The sequence below is a fragment of the Arvicanthis niloticus genome, chromosome 1 (genome assembly GCF_011762505.2).
Source record: "Arvicanthis niloticus isolate mArvNil1 chromosome 1, mArvNil1.pat.X, whole genome shotgun sequence".
Classification (NCBI taxonomy): Eukaryota; Metazoa; Chordata; class Mammalia; order Rodentia; family Muridae; genus Arvicanthis; species Arvicanthis niloticus.
In genome coordinates this window covers 76,523,795-76,539,273 of record NC_047658.1, presented here as the reverse complement: position 1 = coordinate 76,539,273, position 15,479 = coordinate 76,523,795, and the positions used below count along the sequence as shown (strand labels likewise).

At 36.0% G+C, this 15,479-nt stretch overlaps 1 protein-coding gene across 1 annotated transcript; it reads left to right on the top strand.

The window, feature by feature from the left end:
- The first annotated feature begins 10,190 nt into the window (after nt 1-10,190).
- On the top strand, nt 10,191-15,223 carry LOC117717079 (olfactory receptor 5P76). Its single transcript, XM_076940504.1, has 2 exons — nt 10,191-10,295; nt 11,251-15,223. The coding sequence occupies exon 2, from the start codon at nt 11,280-11,282 to the stop codon at nt 12,222-12,224; it is 945 nt and encodes a 314-aa protein (XP_076796619.1). The 5' UTR covers nt 10,191-10,295; nt 11,251-11,279; the 3' UTR covers nt 12,225-15,223.
- The last annotated feature ends 256 nt before the right edge of the window (nt 15,224-15,479 follow it).

The window sequence follows — 15,479 nt, the reverse complement described above, 5'->3', positions numbered from 1 at the left end:
TGTTTTGAGAATTGTATATTGCAGAATGATCAGCCTTGGAGTATCTACTAAACAAGCAAGCTGGGAAGACCTGCTCAAACCTCTGAGGTCCGGGAATTCCATCTGGAGGCAGTGAAGACACAGCATCAGAGACTTATCAATTTTCTCTTCCCCCCACTCCTCTTCTAATATCTCAACACCCATAATCAGCTTGAAGAATCTAATGAAGAGTCAGAACCCCTATTCCCTGGGCTTGGGGACTAAGGTGGTAAATGTTGGGCTGTCTTTCTAGGGAAAAGTAGTGTTTTTTTTGGGAATAGAGAAGATTAGCTAGGGTATATTGCATAGCCATAACCTATTAGTAGAAATCTGTATAATTATCAAGATGAAGATATAAATTCTTAAATGTCACCAATTTACTTTAATTACAAATTTTAAGGTTTTCATTGGTACAAGCTTCTTATTGATATAAAAGTGAGATGAATATTGTTACTCTCATATGCATTGTACCAGTATAACACATTTAGGAATACAAGGCTTAGACCCAGTCCTTCTTTAACTTTTTTAACTGATTTGAGATGGACAGCCTGTGAGTTAAGGGACTATAGCAAATTCATGGCTTAGAGTTTATTGTTAGGGTGTTTTCTATGTTTTATTTAGAAATAGCTGAGTGGAGTTAACAAACAACAGTCCAGATTACCTTACATGGATAGTTGGTTTTCAAAACATCAGAAATCCACAGAATTGACGTGAGAAACATTTCTGTATTAATGTTCATTTTGATTAGAGACCTGTCTGCTCCTGACAGCTTCATATGTTGAATTCTAAGAAGAAATTGAGCATCTTTGGAGTTACTCCAGTTGTGGTGAGACAGCCACTAGACAAGAATTGCCTCTTTCCTTCTACAGACAAATTACTGTCCAGAAAAGGACACACTTGCAGAATAGTCAACTGATTATATCTGCCTAGACAGAGTAATCAGCCCTTAATAATTCTGCAGCACTAAGGTCTGTCAGATGATCCTGGGCCAGAAGGCAGAAGAACAGATGCTCCAATGTTTTGTAGTAGAGGGAGTGTCCAGGTGTTCAGAGGTCTCTATAAATTGGCTAAGTGTTAGAAGCTATGCTTTGTGCTTTCCACAATTATAGTTAACTCAGTCATTCTGGATTTCTGACGGGGTTAAAAACTTATAGCCTCATAGCCAATCCTGTCTATTTACCTTGAGAGAAAAGATTTGAGTGGATGGTCATCAGCTGACATTCATCCTAAAGCCAAGGAAAAAGCCAGGTTCAGAACTAAGTGTTTTAGTTAGGATAGATGACAGAGGTTCTGGTTAGTCAACAAAATGATGGACTGGGTATTAGGACTATCCTGTACCTCACTTGTAAAAATTGGCATAATTATGCTCTAATTGTATTTTGAGAGAAATGTTTCATGTTAACAGGAAGGGTGATATGTAGGAGGAGCTAAGGTGGGAGGAGTTCTGAGAGGAAGAGAAGGAGTAAGAAGAAGAGGAGAAGAAGGAGAGGAGAAGCTAGGTGATGAAAGAGAGAAAGAGGGGGGAGACAGGGAGGCAGATGTTCATGTATCTCCACCAGTCAAAGATAGTTGATATATCTAGGTTGGGTAGTGGGTTACACCTCTGATTGAGCATTACCAAACTTATAAAGCCTTTGATTAACATTTAAAAAATATATATAAGTGCAAAAAGGAAAAGGGGGCATGGGATAGGGGTTTTCTAAGGGGGGAATGGGGAAAGAGGATGGCATCTGTAGTGTAATAAAATATCCAATAAAAAAATAAAAAACAAAAACAAACAAACAAAACAAAACAAAACAAAACAAAAAAAGAGTGACAATGGCCCAGGTTATATAAGCTACAGTTTCCACCAATTTTGTGAAAAATTGGTAATAATACATAAAACGGGTATTCCATATAATCCACAGGGCCAAGGTATGGTAGCAAGGGTGCATCGAACCATTAAATGTCATTTTGAAAAAATTAAAAAAGGGGAATGGTACCCTACCAAGGAATTCCCTACAAATATCCTTCATCATATGCTCTTTATTTTAAAATTTTTCACTTTGGATTCTGAGGGAAAATCTGCTGCAGATAGATTCTGGCATCCTGATACCAAAAAGAAATTTTCAACAATCCTCTGGAAAGACTCATTAACTGGAACCTGGAATGGGCCAGATCCAGTGCTTATCTGGGGAAGAGGTTCTGTCTGCATATATTTCCAAACTGCAGATGCCACACGCTGGCTGCCAGAGAGACTGATTAAACAAATAGACAACAAAAACAAATCCAGTGAGGAGAAATCCTCTGAGAAGCATATTTTTTCTTTGCAAGAAACATGAAGATGCTTCTCAATTGCCTTCAAACTGGAACAGATCAACCAGCAAACCTGACTTGGGAAGTCCTCAGTGTGGAAGGAGACATAACCACCCATACTTCCAGGGTGGCTCTATTGCACTCTTGGTTCCCCAACGTATGATTTAGTGGGGAACATTGTTAGGACCCAGGAGAAAACCCACCACCACAGTTACTATAGTTGTTCTTGGGGTTTGAGATTGCCTGGAGCAGAAAGAAGAATTTCCTTACTTGTTTTGTTAAGATCAAAGCTATGATCCGTTCTGTATTTCTATAGATTTAGATTGTGCTATAACACATTGGTAAACAGAATAGAAGAGGCTTATACTTTTTACTCCTTAGACAGAGAGAGTTATGTGTTGCCCTTAAAAAAGAGTGTTGCTGTTATACTGACTATTCAGGCATTAAGTCTCTTGTCTCTCAGGTCCATGCTGTTCAACAAACTAATGGCTTTTGTATGACAACAGATAGACGCTCTTCAAATGAAACCCATACAGCTCCATTATTACAGGCTGGAAGTAGGGGATTCTAAAACCTCTGTCATCAAGACTAATGAGGATTAACACCTAACTTACACTGTAAGCTGGATAGTCAATGATGGGTAAGAGAACACTTCAATACCCTTGCCTCTAAAAAGGGAATCCTCACCATCCTAAGACAGGAGCTCAACCAATGGCTGTTGAATATCCAAAGATGGGAAAGGGAGGCTGGGGTCCTCTGTTTTGACCTAAGGCAGGCACGGTTTTTGTAAGTTTTTCCAGCCTTCCCTTTTGAAAAAATTTAAAAAGGGGGACCTGTGGGGAGCCAACAGAAGGTGGCTATCATCCTTGCAGCCATCTTGAGCCATATACCCTGACAAGAGACTTGTTTACAACAGCCTACAACAGCTGAGCACACTCTAATAACATCTTGTTTTAGATACCCAGGATCTTCCCTTGGGTGTGTGTGTGACTTAAAGGCGTGACTTAAAGGTGTGATTTAGAGACAAGACTTAAAGTTGTGACTTAAAGGCGTGACGTAGAAGTGAGACATATAAAAGGCAAGAGGCAGACAGAAGACTTGCAACTAGGAATGAGACACTTGGACTAGAGAACTGGGATTAGGACTTGGTGCTAAAACCCAGGACTTGAGACTTGGAGGCACTAGGGACTAGGAACTAGGGACTAGAAACTCGAGACTTGGGACTTGGACTAGGAACAAGAGACTTGGAAAGAAGAAGAGAGTCTGAAGAATAAACGGGATTGAATCACACTCTGTCTGGTCTCCATTCTTTGCATCCATCCTTACTCTCTTTCTTGCTGAACCCTGACCCATGGACCAGAGAAGCTTGGGGCAGTGTGGGCTCTAATAATTTAGCCCCCAAGGCTTTTGGCAGTGTGGGTTCCAACATTGACAGACCAGTCTGTGACATTTTGACCCCAAGCATGGGGCAGAGCGGTTCTCAATAATCGTTGCTTCCTGTTATTTTTGTTGTTAGAGGTGGAATTATGATTGTGTGGCTATCTTCTTTTAGGTTTGCTGAAAGAAGATTACTTTCTTGCTTTTTCTAGGGTGTAGTTTCCCTCCTTGTTTTGGAGTTTTCTGTCTATTATCCTTTGTAGGACTGGATTTGTGGAAAAATATTTTGTAAATTTGGTTTTGTTATGGGTTATCTTGGGTTCTCCATCTATGGCAATTGAGAGTTTTGTTGGGCATAGTAGCCTGGACTGGCATTTGTGTTTTCTTAGAGCCTTTATGTCATCTGACCATGATATTCTGCTTTTAGACTCTCTGTTGAGGAGTCTGGTATAATTCTGATAGGTCTGCCTTTATATGTTAGTTGACCTATTTTTCCTCACAGCTTTTTATATTCTTTCTGTGTTTTGTGCATTTGGTGTTTTGTTATGATGTGATGGGACTAATTTTTTTTCTGTTCCAAACTTTTTGTGGTTCTGTAGGTTTCTTGTATGTTTATGGTCATCCCCTTCTTTTGGTTAGGGAAGTTTTCTTCTATAATTTTGTTGATGTTATTTACTGGCCGTTTGAGTTGGGAATCTTAGCTTTGTTCTAGACCTATTATCCTTAGGTTTGGTCTTCTTATTGTGTCCTGGATTTCCTAGATGTTTTTGGTTAGGACCTTTTTATATTTTGCATTTTGTTTAACTGTCGTGTCAATGTTTTCTATGGTATCTTCTACACCTGAGATTCTGTCTTCTATCTCTTGTATTCTATTGGTAATGCTTGCATTTATGACTCCTGATCTCCTGATCTTCTTCCTAGGTTTTCTATCTCCAGGACTGTCTTCCTTTGTGATTTCTTTGTTGTTTAATTTTCCAATTTTAGATCCTGAATGGTTTTGTTCAATTCATTCACCTGTGTTTTTCTGTATTTTTAAAAGAGACTTATGTGTTTCCTCCATTGGCTTCTACCTGTTTACCTCTGTTCTCCTGTATTTCTCTAAGGGAGTTATTTATGTCCTTCTTAAAGTCCTCTATCATCATCATGAGATTTGATTTTAAATCCTAGTCTTGATTTTCTGGTGGGTTGGGGTGGGCAGGGTTTGCTGTGGTAGGAGAACTGGGTTCTGATGATGCCAAATGGACTTGGTTTCTGTTGCTATGTTCTTGTGCTTTCCTTTCATTTTGTGGTTATCTCTGGTGTTAGCTGGTCTTACTGTCTCTGACTGGAACTTGTGCCTCCTGTGAGCCTGTGAGCTTAGGGCTTTAGGTATGTCAGCCCTCCTGGGAGATAAGCTCTCTTTGGTGAGATTAGGGTGTGGATTGCTACACATGATTAGCTCCATGGCACAGACACAAGCCTGATAAATCATGTCCCCAGCTGTTCAGTGATTCATGGGTACTGTTGTTTCAGGTAACTCCCATTTGTGCGTAGTATTGGGCCCATTAGTGGTGGTCTCATTTGTGATCTTAGGTGTATCAGCCCTCCTGGGAGACCAGCTCTCTCCGGGTGGGATTGGAGTGCAAATAGTTGTGGAATAGGGTCATCTCTGTGGCACAGATGGAAACAGGTAGGATCATGTTCTTGAAGATCTTTTATTACTGAGAATTATTTTGGCTATCCTTAGTTTTTGTTTTTCCATATGAAAAAGAATTGCTCTTTCCATGTTTGAAGAATTGTGTTGGAATTTTGATGGAGACTGCATTTAATTTGTATATTGCTTTTGATAAAATGGCCATTTTCACTATGTTAATCCTACCAATTCAGAGCATGGGAGATATTTCATTCTTTTCAGGTCTTCTTCAATTTTTTCAGAGCTTTCAAGTTCTTGTCCCACACATCTTTCACTTGCTTGGTAAGAGATATTTTGTACTATTTGTGGCTATTGTGAAGGGTGGTATTTCCCTAATTTATTTCTCAGTTCATCTATCATTTGTATAAAGGAAGGCTTCTGATTTGTTTGAGTTAATTTTATATCCATCCATCCATGTTGCTGGAGTTGTTTATCAGCTGTAGGAGTTTTCTCATGGAATTTTGAGGGATATATATATATATATATATATATATATATATATAATCATATCATCTGCAAATAGTGATACTTTGTCTTCTTCCTTTTTAGTTTTTAACTCCTTGATCTCCTTTTGTTGTTTAATTGCTCTAGCTAGGACTTTGAGTAGAATATTGAATAGATAGGAAGAGAATGGGTGACCTTGTCTGTTCCTGATTTTAGTGGGATTGCTTCTAGTTTCTCAACATTTTATTTGATGTTGGCATTTGGTTTGACATGTATTGCTTTTATTATGTTTTTCCATGTGCCATGCATTTCTGATCTCTCTAATACTTTGAAGGGGTATTGTATTTTGTCAAAGGCCTTTTCAGTATCTAATGAGAAGATCATGGGACTTTTTCTTTGAGTTTGTTTACATAGTACATTGTGTTGATGAATTTTAGTATATTGAACTATCCCTGCATTCCTGGGATGAAGCCTTCTTGATCATTGTAAATAATGATTTTGATGTATTTTTGGATACACTTTGAGAAAATGTTATTGCATATTTTTCATTGATATTCATACTTGAAATTGTCTTGAAGTTCTTATTGTTGGTTCTTTGTGTGGTTCAGGAATCAGAGTAACTGTGGCTTCATAGAATAAATTATGAAATGTTTCTTATGTTTATATTTTGTGGATTAATTTGAGGAATATTTGTATTAGCTCTTCTTTGATGGTGTTTTAGAATTCTGCCCTAAAACCATCCAGACCTGGGCTTTCTTTTTGGTTGGGGGGCTTTAAATGTCTATTTATGGGAGTGTTCAAATATTTTATCTGACCTTCATTTAATTTTGGTAAGTTGTATATTTCTAGAAAATCATCCATCTCATCTAGATTTTCCAGTTTTGTTGAGTATAGGCTTTTGTAATAGGTTCTGATAATTTTGTGAATTTCCTCTCTTTCTGGTTTAACCTCTCCCTTTTCATTTCTGATTTTGTTAACTTGGATACTGTCTCTGTGCCCTTTAAGTAATTTGGTTAGTGGTTTACCTATGTTGTTGATTTACCTATGTTGTTGGTTTTGTTGAGTCTTTGTGTTTTTCTCTTTGTTTCTATCTAGTTGATTTCAGCCTTGAGTTTGAGTATTCTGTCATCTACTCCTTTTAGATGTTTTTGATTGTTTTCTGTTCTAGAGCATAGGGGTGTGCTGTTAAGTTGCTTGTATGGGATCCCTTCAATTTTTTAATGAATGCACTTAGTGCTATGAAATTTCCTATTTACACCTCTTTCATTGTTTACCATAAGATGGGGTATGATGTGCCATTGAATTCTATAAAGTCTTTGATTTTTCACTTCATTCCTTTCATGAACCAGTTATCACTAAGCAAAGAGCTGTTTGGTTTCCATGAGAATGTGAGATTTCTCTTGTTTTTGTTGTCACTGAAGACCACCTTAATCTGTGGTGATCTGATGGAATGCATGGGATTATTTCAATCTTTTTATATTTTTTGAGGCTTGCTTTGTCTTTCATTATATAGTCAATTTTGGAGAAGTTTACATGAAGTGATGAGAAGGAGATATATTCTTTTGTTTTGGTGTGAAATATCTGTAGATATTGCTTAAAACTATTTGTTTCATAACTTCTATTAGTTTTACTGTGTCTCTGCTTAGTGTCTATTTCACTGACCTGGCCATTGGTAAGATTATGTGAGTGTGGGGGTAAATTTTTCAACTTTTATTGTATCAAGTTCATTGTGTGTCTTGAGGTTTAGTAAAGTTTTTTTTTTTTTTCTTTGAATGTGAGTGCCCTTGTAATTGCGGCATAGAGGTTCAGAACTGAAGCTTTCTCCTGGTGGATTTATAGTTTGTTGAATGAAGCATTTTTCCCCATCTCATTTGATAACTTTTGGTCGAAAATCTATTTTATTCAATATTAGATTATCAACTCCAGCTTGTTTCTTGGGACCATTTGCTTGTAAGACATTTTTTCAGCCTTTTACTCTGAAGTAGTGTCTGTCTTTGTTATTCAGGTGTGTTTCTTGAATGTAGCCAAATGCTGGCTCCTGTTTACATACCCAGTCTGTTAGCCTGTGCTTTTTTATTGGAGAATAGAGTGCATTGATATTGAGATATATTACAGATAGATGATAGTTTGTTCCTCTCATTTTTGTTTCTGGAGGTGATATTATATGTGTATTATTCTATTCTTTTGGATTTGTTGTGAAATGTTTTTTATGGTTTCTTGGGTGTAGTTTCCCTCTTTTTGTTGGAGATTTCTTTGCAGTATTCTCTGTAGGGATGGGTTAGTAGAAAGGTATTGTTTAAATTTAGTTTTGTCATAGAATAACTTGGTTTCTCCATCTATAGTGTTTTAGTGTTTTGCTGCTTAGCCTGGACTGTATTCTCTTAGGGTCTGTCTGACATCTGTAAAGCCTCTTCTAGCTTTTAGACTCTGTTGAGAAGTCTTGTGTAATTCTGATAGGTCTGACTTTGTATGTTACTTGGCCTTTCCACCTTACTGCTTTTAATATTCTTTCTTTTTTTCTGTGCATTTAGCGTTTTGATTACTATGTGAAGGGAGGATTTTCTTTTCTTGTCTAATTTATTTATTTGGTGTTCTTTAGGCTTCTTGTACATTTATGGTCATTTTCTTCTTTTGGTTAGGAGAGTTTTCTTCTTTAATTTTCTTAATGATGATTTCTGGCCCTTTGAACTGGGGATCTTCACACTCTTCTATGCCTCTTATTCTTAGGTTTGGTCTTTTCATTGTGTCCTGAATTTCCTGGATTTTCTGTGTTAGGAGCTTTTGCAAGTTGTCTTTTCTTTGACTATTGTGTCAGTATCTACTTATGATATCATCTAGGACTGAGATTTTCTCTTCTGTCTCTTGTATTCTGATTCTGGTGTTTGCATCTTTAGCCCCTGGTCTGATTTTTAAGTTGTCCATCTCTAGGATTGCCTTCATTTGTGTTTTCTTTATTGTTTCTATTTCCATTTTTTACTTCTTGGACTGTCTTGTTCAATTTCTTTACCTGGTTGATTATTATTTTCTTATTTGTTTAAGGGATTTATGTGTTTCCCCTTTAAGGACTTTTACCTGTTAGCCTGTGTTTTCCCATATTTTTTTAAGGGAGTCATTTACAACAGCCTTAAAGGCCTCTATCATCTTCATTATATGGGATTTTAGGTCATCATCTTGTGTTTCAGGGGTGTTAAGGTATTCAGGGCTTGTGGTGAGATAACTCAATTCTGATAATGATGAATTGCATTGTGTTCTGATTTTACACTTGCCTTTTATGTTTTCTGGGTTTTTTTGTTTTTGTTTTTGGTTTTTAAAAGATGTAGATACCAATCTATTATTATATTATAGGAGTCAGAATCACAGTGTAGAAATCATTTGGTCTCTTAATCTGTGCTCTATCAATTGAAAAATGAGAATAAGAAAAAGCATCTGCATCCTAACATCCTGTAGATATTCTTTATATGTAAATTTCTTAGTGTAATAATCAGTATAAAGGTATGCGGATAGGTATATGGCTGCTTTATTGTAGTGATTGTCAAAGCAACACTTCAAAAACAGGAATACAAGGGGTCCTGCAATTAGGATTTGCAAGAGATCTAGAGTATTACTGAGTCTTTGAGCTGGAGAGTTAATGTTATTCCATGACTTATCTACATCAAGAGCTCTACTCAAGCATGAAACTTGGATTGTATTTCCATTGTTGGGGGAATACAAGTCATTTTAAAATTCTACTTCTTTATCCCATTTTAAGACATATATTTTCTGACTTTATATACAATGATGGAAATGTCAAAATATTTGTTATTTAAAATTTAATTTTTTAGCCAGGCAGTGGTGGTACACACCTTTAATCCTAGCACTTGGGAGGCAGAGGCAGGCAGATTTCTGAGTTCGAGGCCAGCCTGGTCTACAGAGTGAGTTCCAGGACAGCCAAGGCTACACAGAGAAACCCTGTCTCGAAAAACCAAAAAAAAAAAAAAAAAAAAAAAATTAACTTTTTATATAAAGTTTCATTTTATGTTCCCTTGGGGTACTGGATGACATATGCTAAAGATGACCAGTAAAATATTTATTGATAAATATATATTGAATGAATGAAAGTAATTTTAGTTTTTAGAGTTGATGTTTAGCATTATTCATTTATTGCAATATCACAGTAAAAATTGTTCTTAGAAAAATTTGTTATATAATTATGTAGTAAATAGTGAACAAATCATACAGCACCATGCATGAATACCTAAACAAAACAAAATAATAAATTGACCTCTTGAGAATTGACAGAAGCTTGGGAGCTTAGGTATTCTTGCCTGTGAATTGAATCACTCAATATCCATCAGAAGAAATAATAAAGCTCCATGATAACTTCAAAATTTACATTTGAATCTTTAGCATCTTCAGGGATTGATCCCCAGAGGAAACAAAAACTAAAAGATGACAACATAACCACACAACATTGACTTTACTCTGAAGGAGGAATGAGTTCTCATTTCAGGTAGGATTTTGGCTTTTCGTAATGAATTTGGCTGAATCATTTTCATGTATGATCTCAGAAAATTATTTGCCAGCTCAAAATAAATCTGTTTTAGCTATGGGTTAAGTATCTGTTATGTTTTCATAGTACTTCCATAGATATATCAAATTATTTGGTAAAACATTTTTATTTAAAAATAGGACAATATCTAAAAATTTAAAATAGATAGTTTTATTGATAAATTAAAATTTCTGTCTAGCTGTTGTTTGAATAACAATTTTATTTATGTAGGAAACTCTTATATATCTTTTAAAATTTTTTACAAAAAAGCATTCCAGTTATTTTTGGTTTATAGGAGTCTAAGATTATTATTATTTAAATATATTATTATGTAGCTGATAAGTAACTGGTTTCAGTTAGCTTTGGTTACTGAATGTTACATAAACTAAATGCAAGTTAAAGAATCTCTTACAAAGATATTAAAATCTTGATGTAAATAATATTAAATGAAAATCTTATGTCTTATTAATAATGTGGCAAACATTGCCATTTCATAAATTACCTGTGTGTATCTATGTATATTTCTTAGATTTTTAAAGATTATTCCTAGATATTTATAGTTGTTATTTTAAGAAGCATATAAAATTTTAGGTCCTATCCAATTCTTTCCTGTAAAACTATGAATTTATTTTCCCTACTAGAACCAGGATTCATTTTTGTTAATTTTTATTTATATTATATTTTTTATATTTCAGTTTAAGGTACAATTGGTTAAGCAAGATAACACAAAAAGTAAAAGGCATATGTGAGGAAAAGTTTTTTGGTGTATTGCTAACCAATTTAAAATACAGACTCATTCTGAAAGGCAAATAATTATGGATACTTAGATATATTTAAATATATTTGAATTATCCTTGCACTAAAGAAACTGAAACTACCCACTTATAAATCCTTCCCTGTATTGTCTCCATCACAGACTTGATCCAGCCTCAGCTACACTGTTCCATGGCTTTCCTGGAGGATGGGAACCACACTACAGTGACAGGATTCATTTTATTGGGCTTAACAGATGACCCAGTCCTTAGAGTCATCCTCTTCACCATCATCCTGTGCATCTACCTGGTGACTGTGTCTGGGAACCTCAGCACAATCCTTCTCATCAGAGTCTCTCCTCAGCTCCATCATCCCATGTACTTTTTTCTGAGTCACTTGGCCTTTGCTGACATAGGCTATTCATCTTCTGTCACACCCAATATGCTTGTCAACTTCCTGGTAGAGAAAAACACCATCTCATATCTTGGATGTGGCATCCAGCTTGGTTCAGCTGTTTTCTTTGGGACAGTTGAATGTTTCCTTCTGGCTGCCATGGCTTATGATCGGTTTATAGCAATTTGTAGCCCACTGCTTTATTCAAACAAAATGTCCACACAAGTTTGTGTCCAGCTGCTTATAGGATCGTATATAGGGGGTTTTCTTAATGCCTCTTCCTTCACACTTTCTTTCTTTTCTCTTCTCTTTTGTGGACCAAATAGAGTCAATCACTTTTTCTGTGATTTTGCTCCATTAGTAAAACTATCTTGTTCTGATGTCAGTGTCCCTGCAGTTGTTCCCTCATTCACAGCTGGCTCCATCATTATGGTGACCGTGCTTGTAATAGCTGTCTCCTATATCTACATTCTCATCACCATCCTGAAGATGCGCTCTACTGAGGGCTGCCATAAGGCCTTCTCTACCTGCACCTCTCACCTCACTGCAGTCACACTGTTCTATGGGACCATCACATTCATTTATGTGATGCCCAAGTCCAGCTACTCCACAGACCAGAACAAGGTGGTGTCTGTGTTTTACATGGTGGTGGTCCCCATGTTGAACCCCCTTATCTATAGCCTCAGAAATAAAGAAATCAAGGGTGCTCTGAAGAAACAGTTTGGTAAAAACACATTTTCTTAGAGACATCTGTTATTTAGGAAAACTTGATTTAGTAATGAATGTCTCTTTATATAAGATTAAAGGGATGGTTCTGGCTGAAAAAGATTGATGACAGTGTTACCATGTGACAAGCTCTCCAATAAATATGTGATCTAATTTCATTATACATGAAAAACTAGAATTTTCATAAAGTCAAATTAAGTTTTCTAAATTAAGGGAATAAATATAATTATATAAATAGATATTGCTAAACATAATTTTGATGTTACATTAATACTTTTTAAAGTTGTTCATTATTAAGCATGTTATAGGCAGGATCTTTATTTGTTGTTGTTAGGCTTCTTTAGAGAGGGAGCTTTATGTAACAGTTCTGGCTGTCCTGGACCTCATGCTGTAGCACAGGCTGACCTTGAAGTCACAGATCTCTTTGTCTCTGCCTCCAGAGTACTTAGATCAAAGGCAAGCACTACTACCACCTGGCTCAGATTGGATATTAAATTTTCCCCAAAATCCCATATCATTTTCAAAAGCCTACTGCCTATTGTAGTGCTCTTGGGGAATGCTGTAAAATTTAGAGATTGAGCCTACTTGCAATAATTCCTTTACTTGAGGCATGCCATAAAAGATAAAAAGTGACCTATAACTTTGTTTATCATTCTTTTAGGCTAGGAGGTGAGTGACTTTGTTCAACCACACATCCCTACTGTGAGGTGTAGAAATAGATCATATTGATAGACTCAACCCACCAGCAACTGAGACTTGTAAATCTCTGTGCCAGGAATAATGTTTTCTTTTGATAAGTTGATTATCTTAGCTATTTATTATAGTATAAGAAAATTGGATAATATAGATGTCAATTCTTCAGGCTGTGCTTTATTTAACACTCTTATCTTGAGATAAATAAATAAGTCCATATTACTGAAGGATAAGAAGAAAGAAGAGACTAAAATTTCTAGAAATGTTGTAGAAAGTATGATCTATAGGAATGGACATTGTAGACTCAAAAATCTTCTGATCTGTGGTCTTTGCTCCTGGCCATGGCCTAATTGTGGAGTCTGTAGAGAAGAGTAGGGAATTCATCCCTGACTTATCTGTGAATTTCTCTGTCTAACAATATTTTCAAATTTACATAAATTATAATATGTATACTGATCATATCTACCCACCACTATCTCTGTCTAACTTCATAGAGTGGCCCTACTCCATTTTCTCCTGTTGAAATTCATATATTTTAAAAAATAATTTAAATTATCTCTTTTATTTTGGGCATTACATGTTTTCCTTTTTTCTTTTATACAAATGCCCCATATAATCCTTGATCTTTCAATTTTATAGCTACTTGTTTTCCATTTTTATTAATAACTTCTGAGTCTAATTAGTGTTTTAGATATACACATGGCTGTGTGGATATCTGCTGGGTCAGTATCATAACAGCAACCTTATTCCAAAATGAGAGTGACTGTCCTCAAGAAACATGACATATCAGTAGCTCCTATGACTGGGTTGGGGGTACAGAGGCTCATTTTCTTTTATTTATGCTGGACTGTGGATTCGCCTGATCTTGTTCAGGTACCCATATTAACTGTGCAACAGGCATGTTATATTTAGAGGTAAGCATTTCACAGGGCTTCTTTCCATCTTCCAGTTATTACATTCTTTCCAACTCTATGGATTAATATTATTTTTTAATGTGATGTATAGTTTTCTTTTTTATTGGATATTTTACTTATTTACATTTGAGATGTCATCCCCTTTTTCCATTTCCCCTCTCTAGAAAACTCCATCCCATCCTCCCTCTTTCTTTTTGCTTTTATACCATTTTAATTACATGCAAGTATTAAGGTCAGTTCTAGGTTTGGGAACTAGCAATACAATAGATGCAAATAGTCAAGAAACAAGCACAACAATAAACACAAATAGTCAAAGAACAAGCAAGGCAACAAATAAAATTCCATGAACACTCCCATGATTACTGTTTTAAAGGGCTTATCAAGACCAAAATATCTGAGCCAAGTTCCCTGTCCTAGCCCAAAGTCATTTTCCTGTCTAGCCTACTTTCTTGTTCTAGCCTAAGATTTAGATTCCTGTTTGAAATTACTTCTTTGTTCTATCCTAATATTTAGATTCCTGCCTGAAATTCTTCCTTGTTCTAGCCTACAATCTCTGTTGATTATAAGGTTGAGATTGGTATAGAAGGCCCATATGCTGTGATCATCTATAGGCCTCTGTATTAACCACTGCCCCCTGGTTGTGCACAGGAAGCCATTTTTTTAAACTAAGATTGAGAACAATACAATCTTCTTTTCTTGTTTCTTGACTCTTGCCTCCCTGAACTCTTGGACTGCATAATCCTTCCAAGCTCTGGCCTGGGATAATCTGCGACATTCTATACCAGGCACAAATTCTATCCAGGAATCTTGTGCTGGAGTGAAAGAGTTCCTGAGTTTCCAAGAACCAAGAAAAACGAACCAAAATTCTTTCCCAGAAGAGTTAAGCTTGTAAGTTTGACTGAGATTTTGAAGAGAAAAGTTTTAGAATTTGTGGCCAGAGTCACACACTGCTCTGCATGCTTAATCTACCTTGGCTGTCTTTTCCTTAAAGTTGTGATTACCTACAGTGGGGGCAATTTTCAGATGATGGTGATTATCACACTCACTTCCTTTTATGGTGTCTGCTTTAGTGCTTCAGAATAAAAGTCTATCTTTGAATATATTTTCCAATTATATATTGCAATCTGACATGTAAGGTAGTAATCTATGCCACTGGGTTGTGAATAAAAAACACTTAAAACAGAATTTATCTTCTACAATAGGATTCCAAAAAAAGAACATTAAAAGAGATGTGAGCTATGAGTTTGTGTTGAGTAGTGTATGTGAAAAAGATAAAACAAAACAAAAACACCACCAACAAAATTAAGCCAAATGAACATAGGAGATTGATGTGTTAAGGCAGGGTGTGTTCAACATAGGCCTACCTGGAAACCTAGGACCCTAGGAAGGACTTCAGAATGTCATTGAAGTCTTCTGGAATATGGTACTATCTCTGTATAGCTAGTTGTATGAATTCAATACTCACCCATGTGCATGAGGTTTACTTTTGAGTTTTCAGTTGCAACAATATCAGCATTGGTCATTTTAATCAATCTAATGGGGACCACAACTAGAACAACTAATAAATGTTAGGTTTGATATCAAAATAGGGTTTACAGAATAAAAAAAACTGAATGTATAAGTGTTGGCAGGAGGTGTATGTTGATAGGGAGGATGACCTAATATT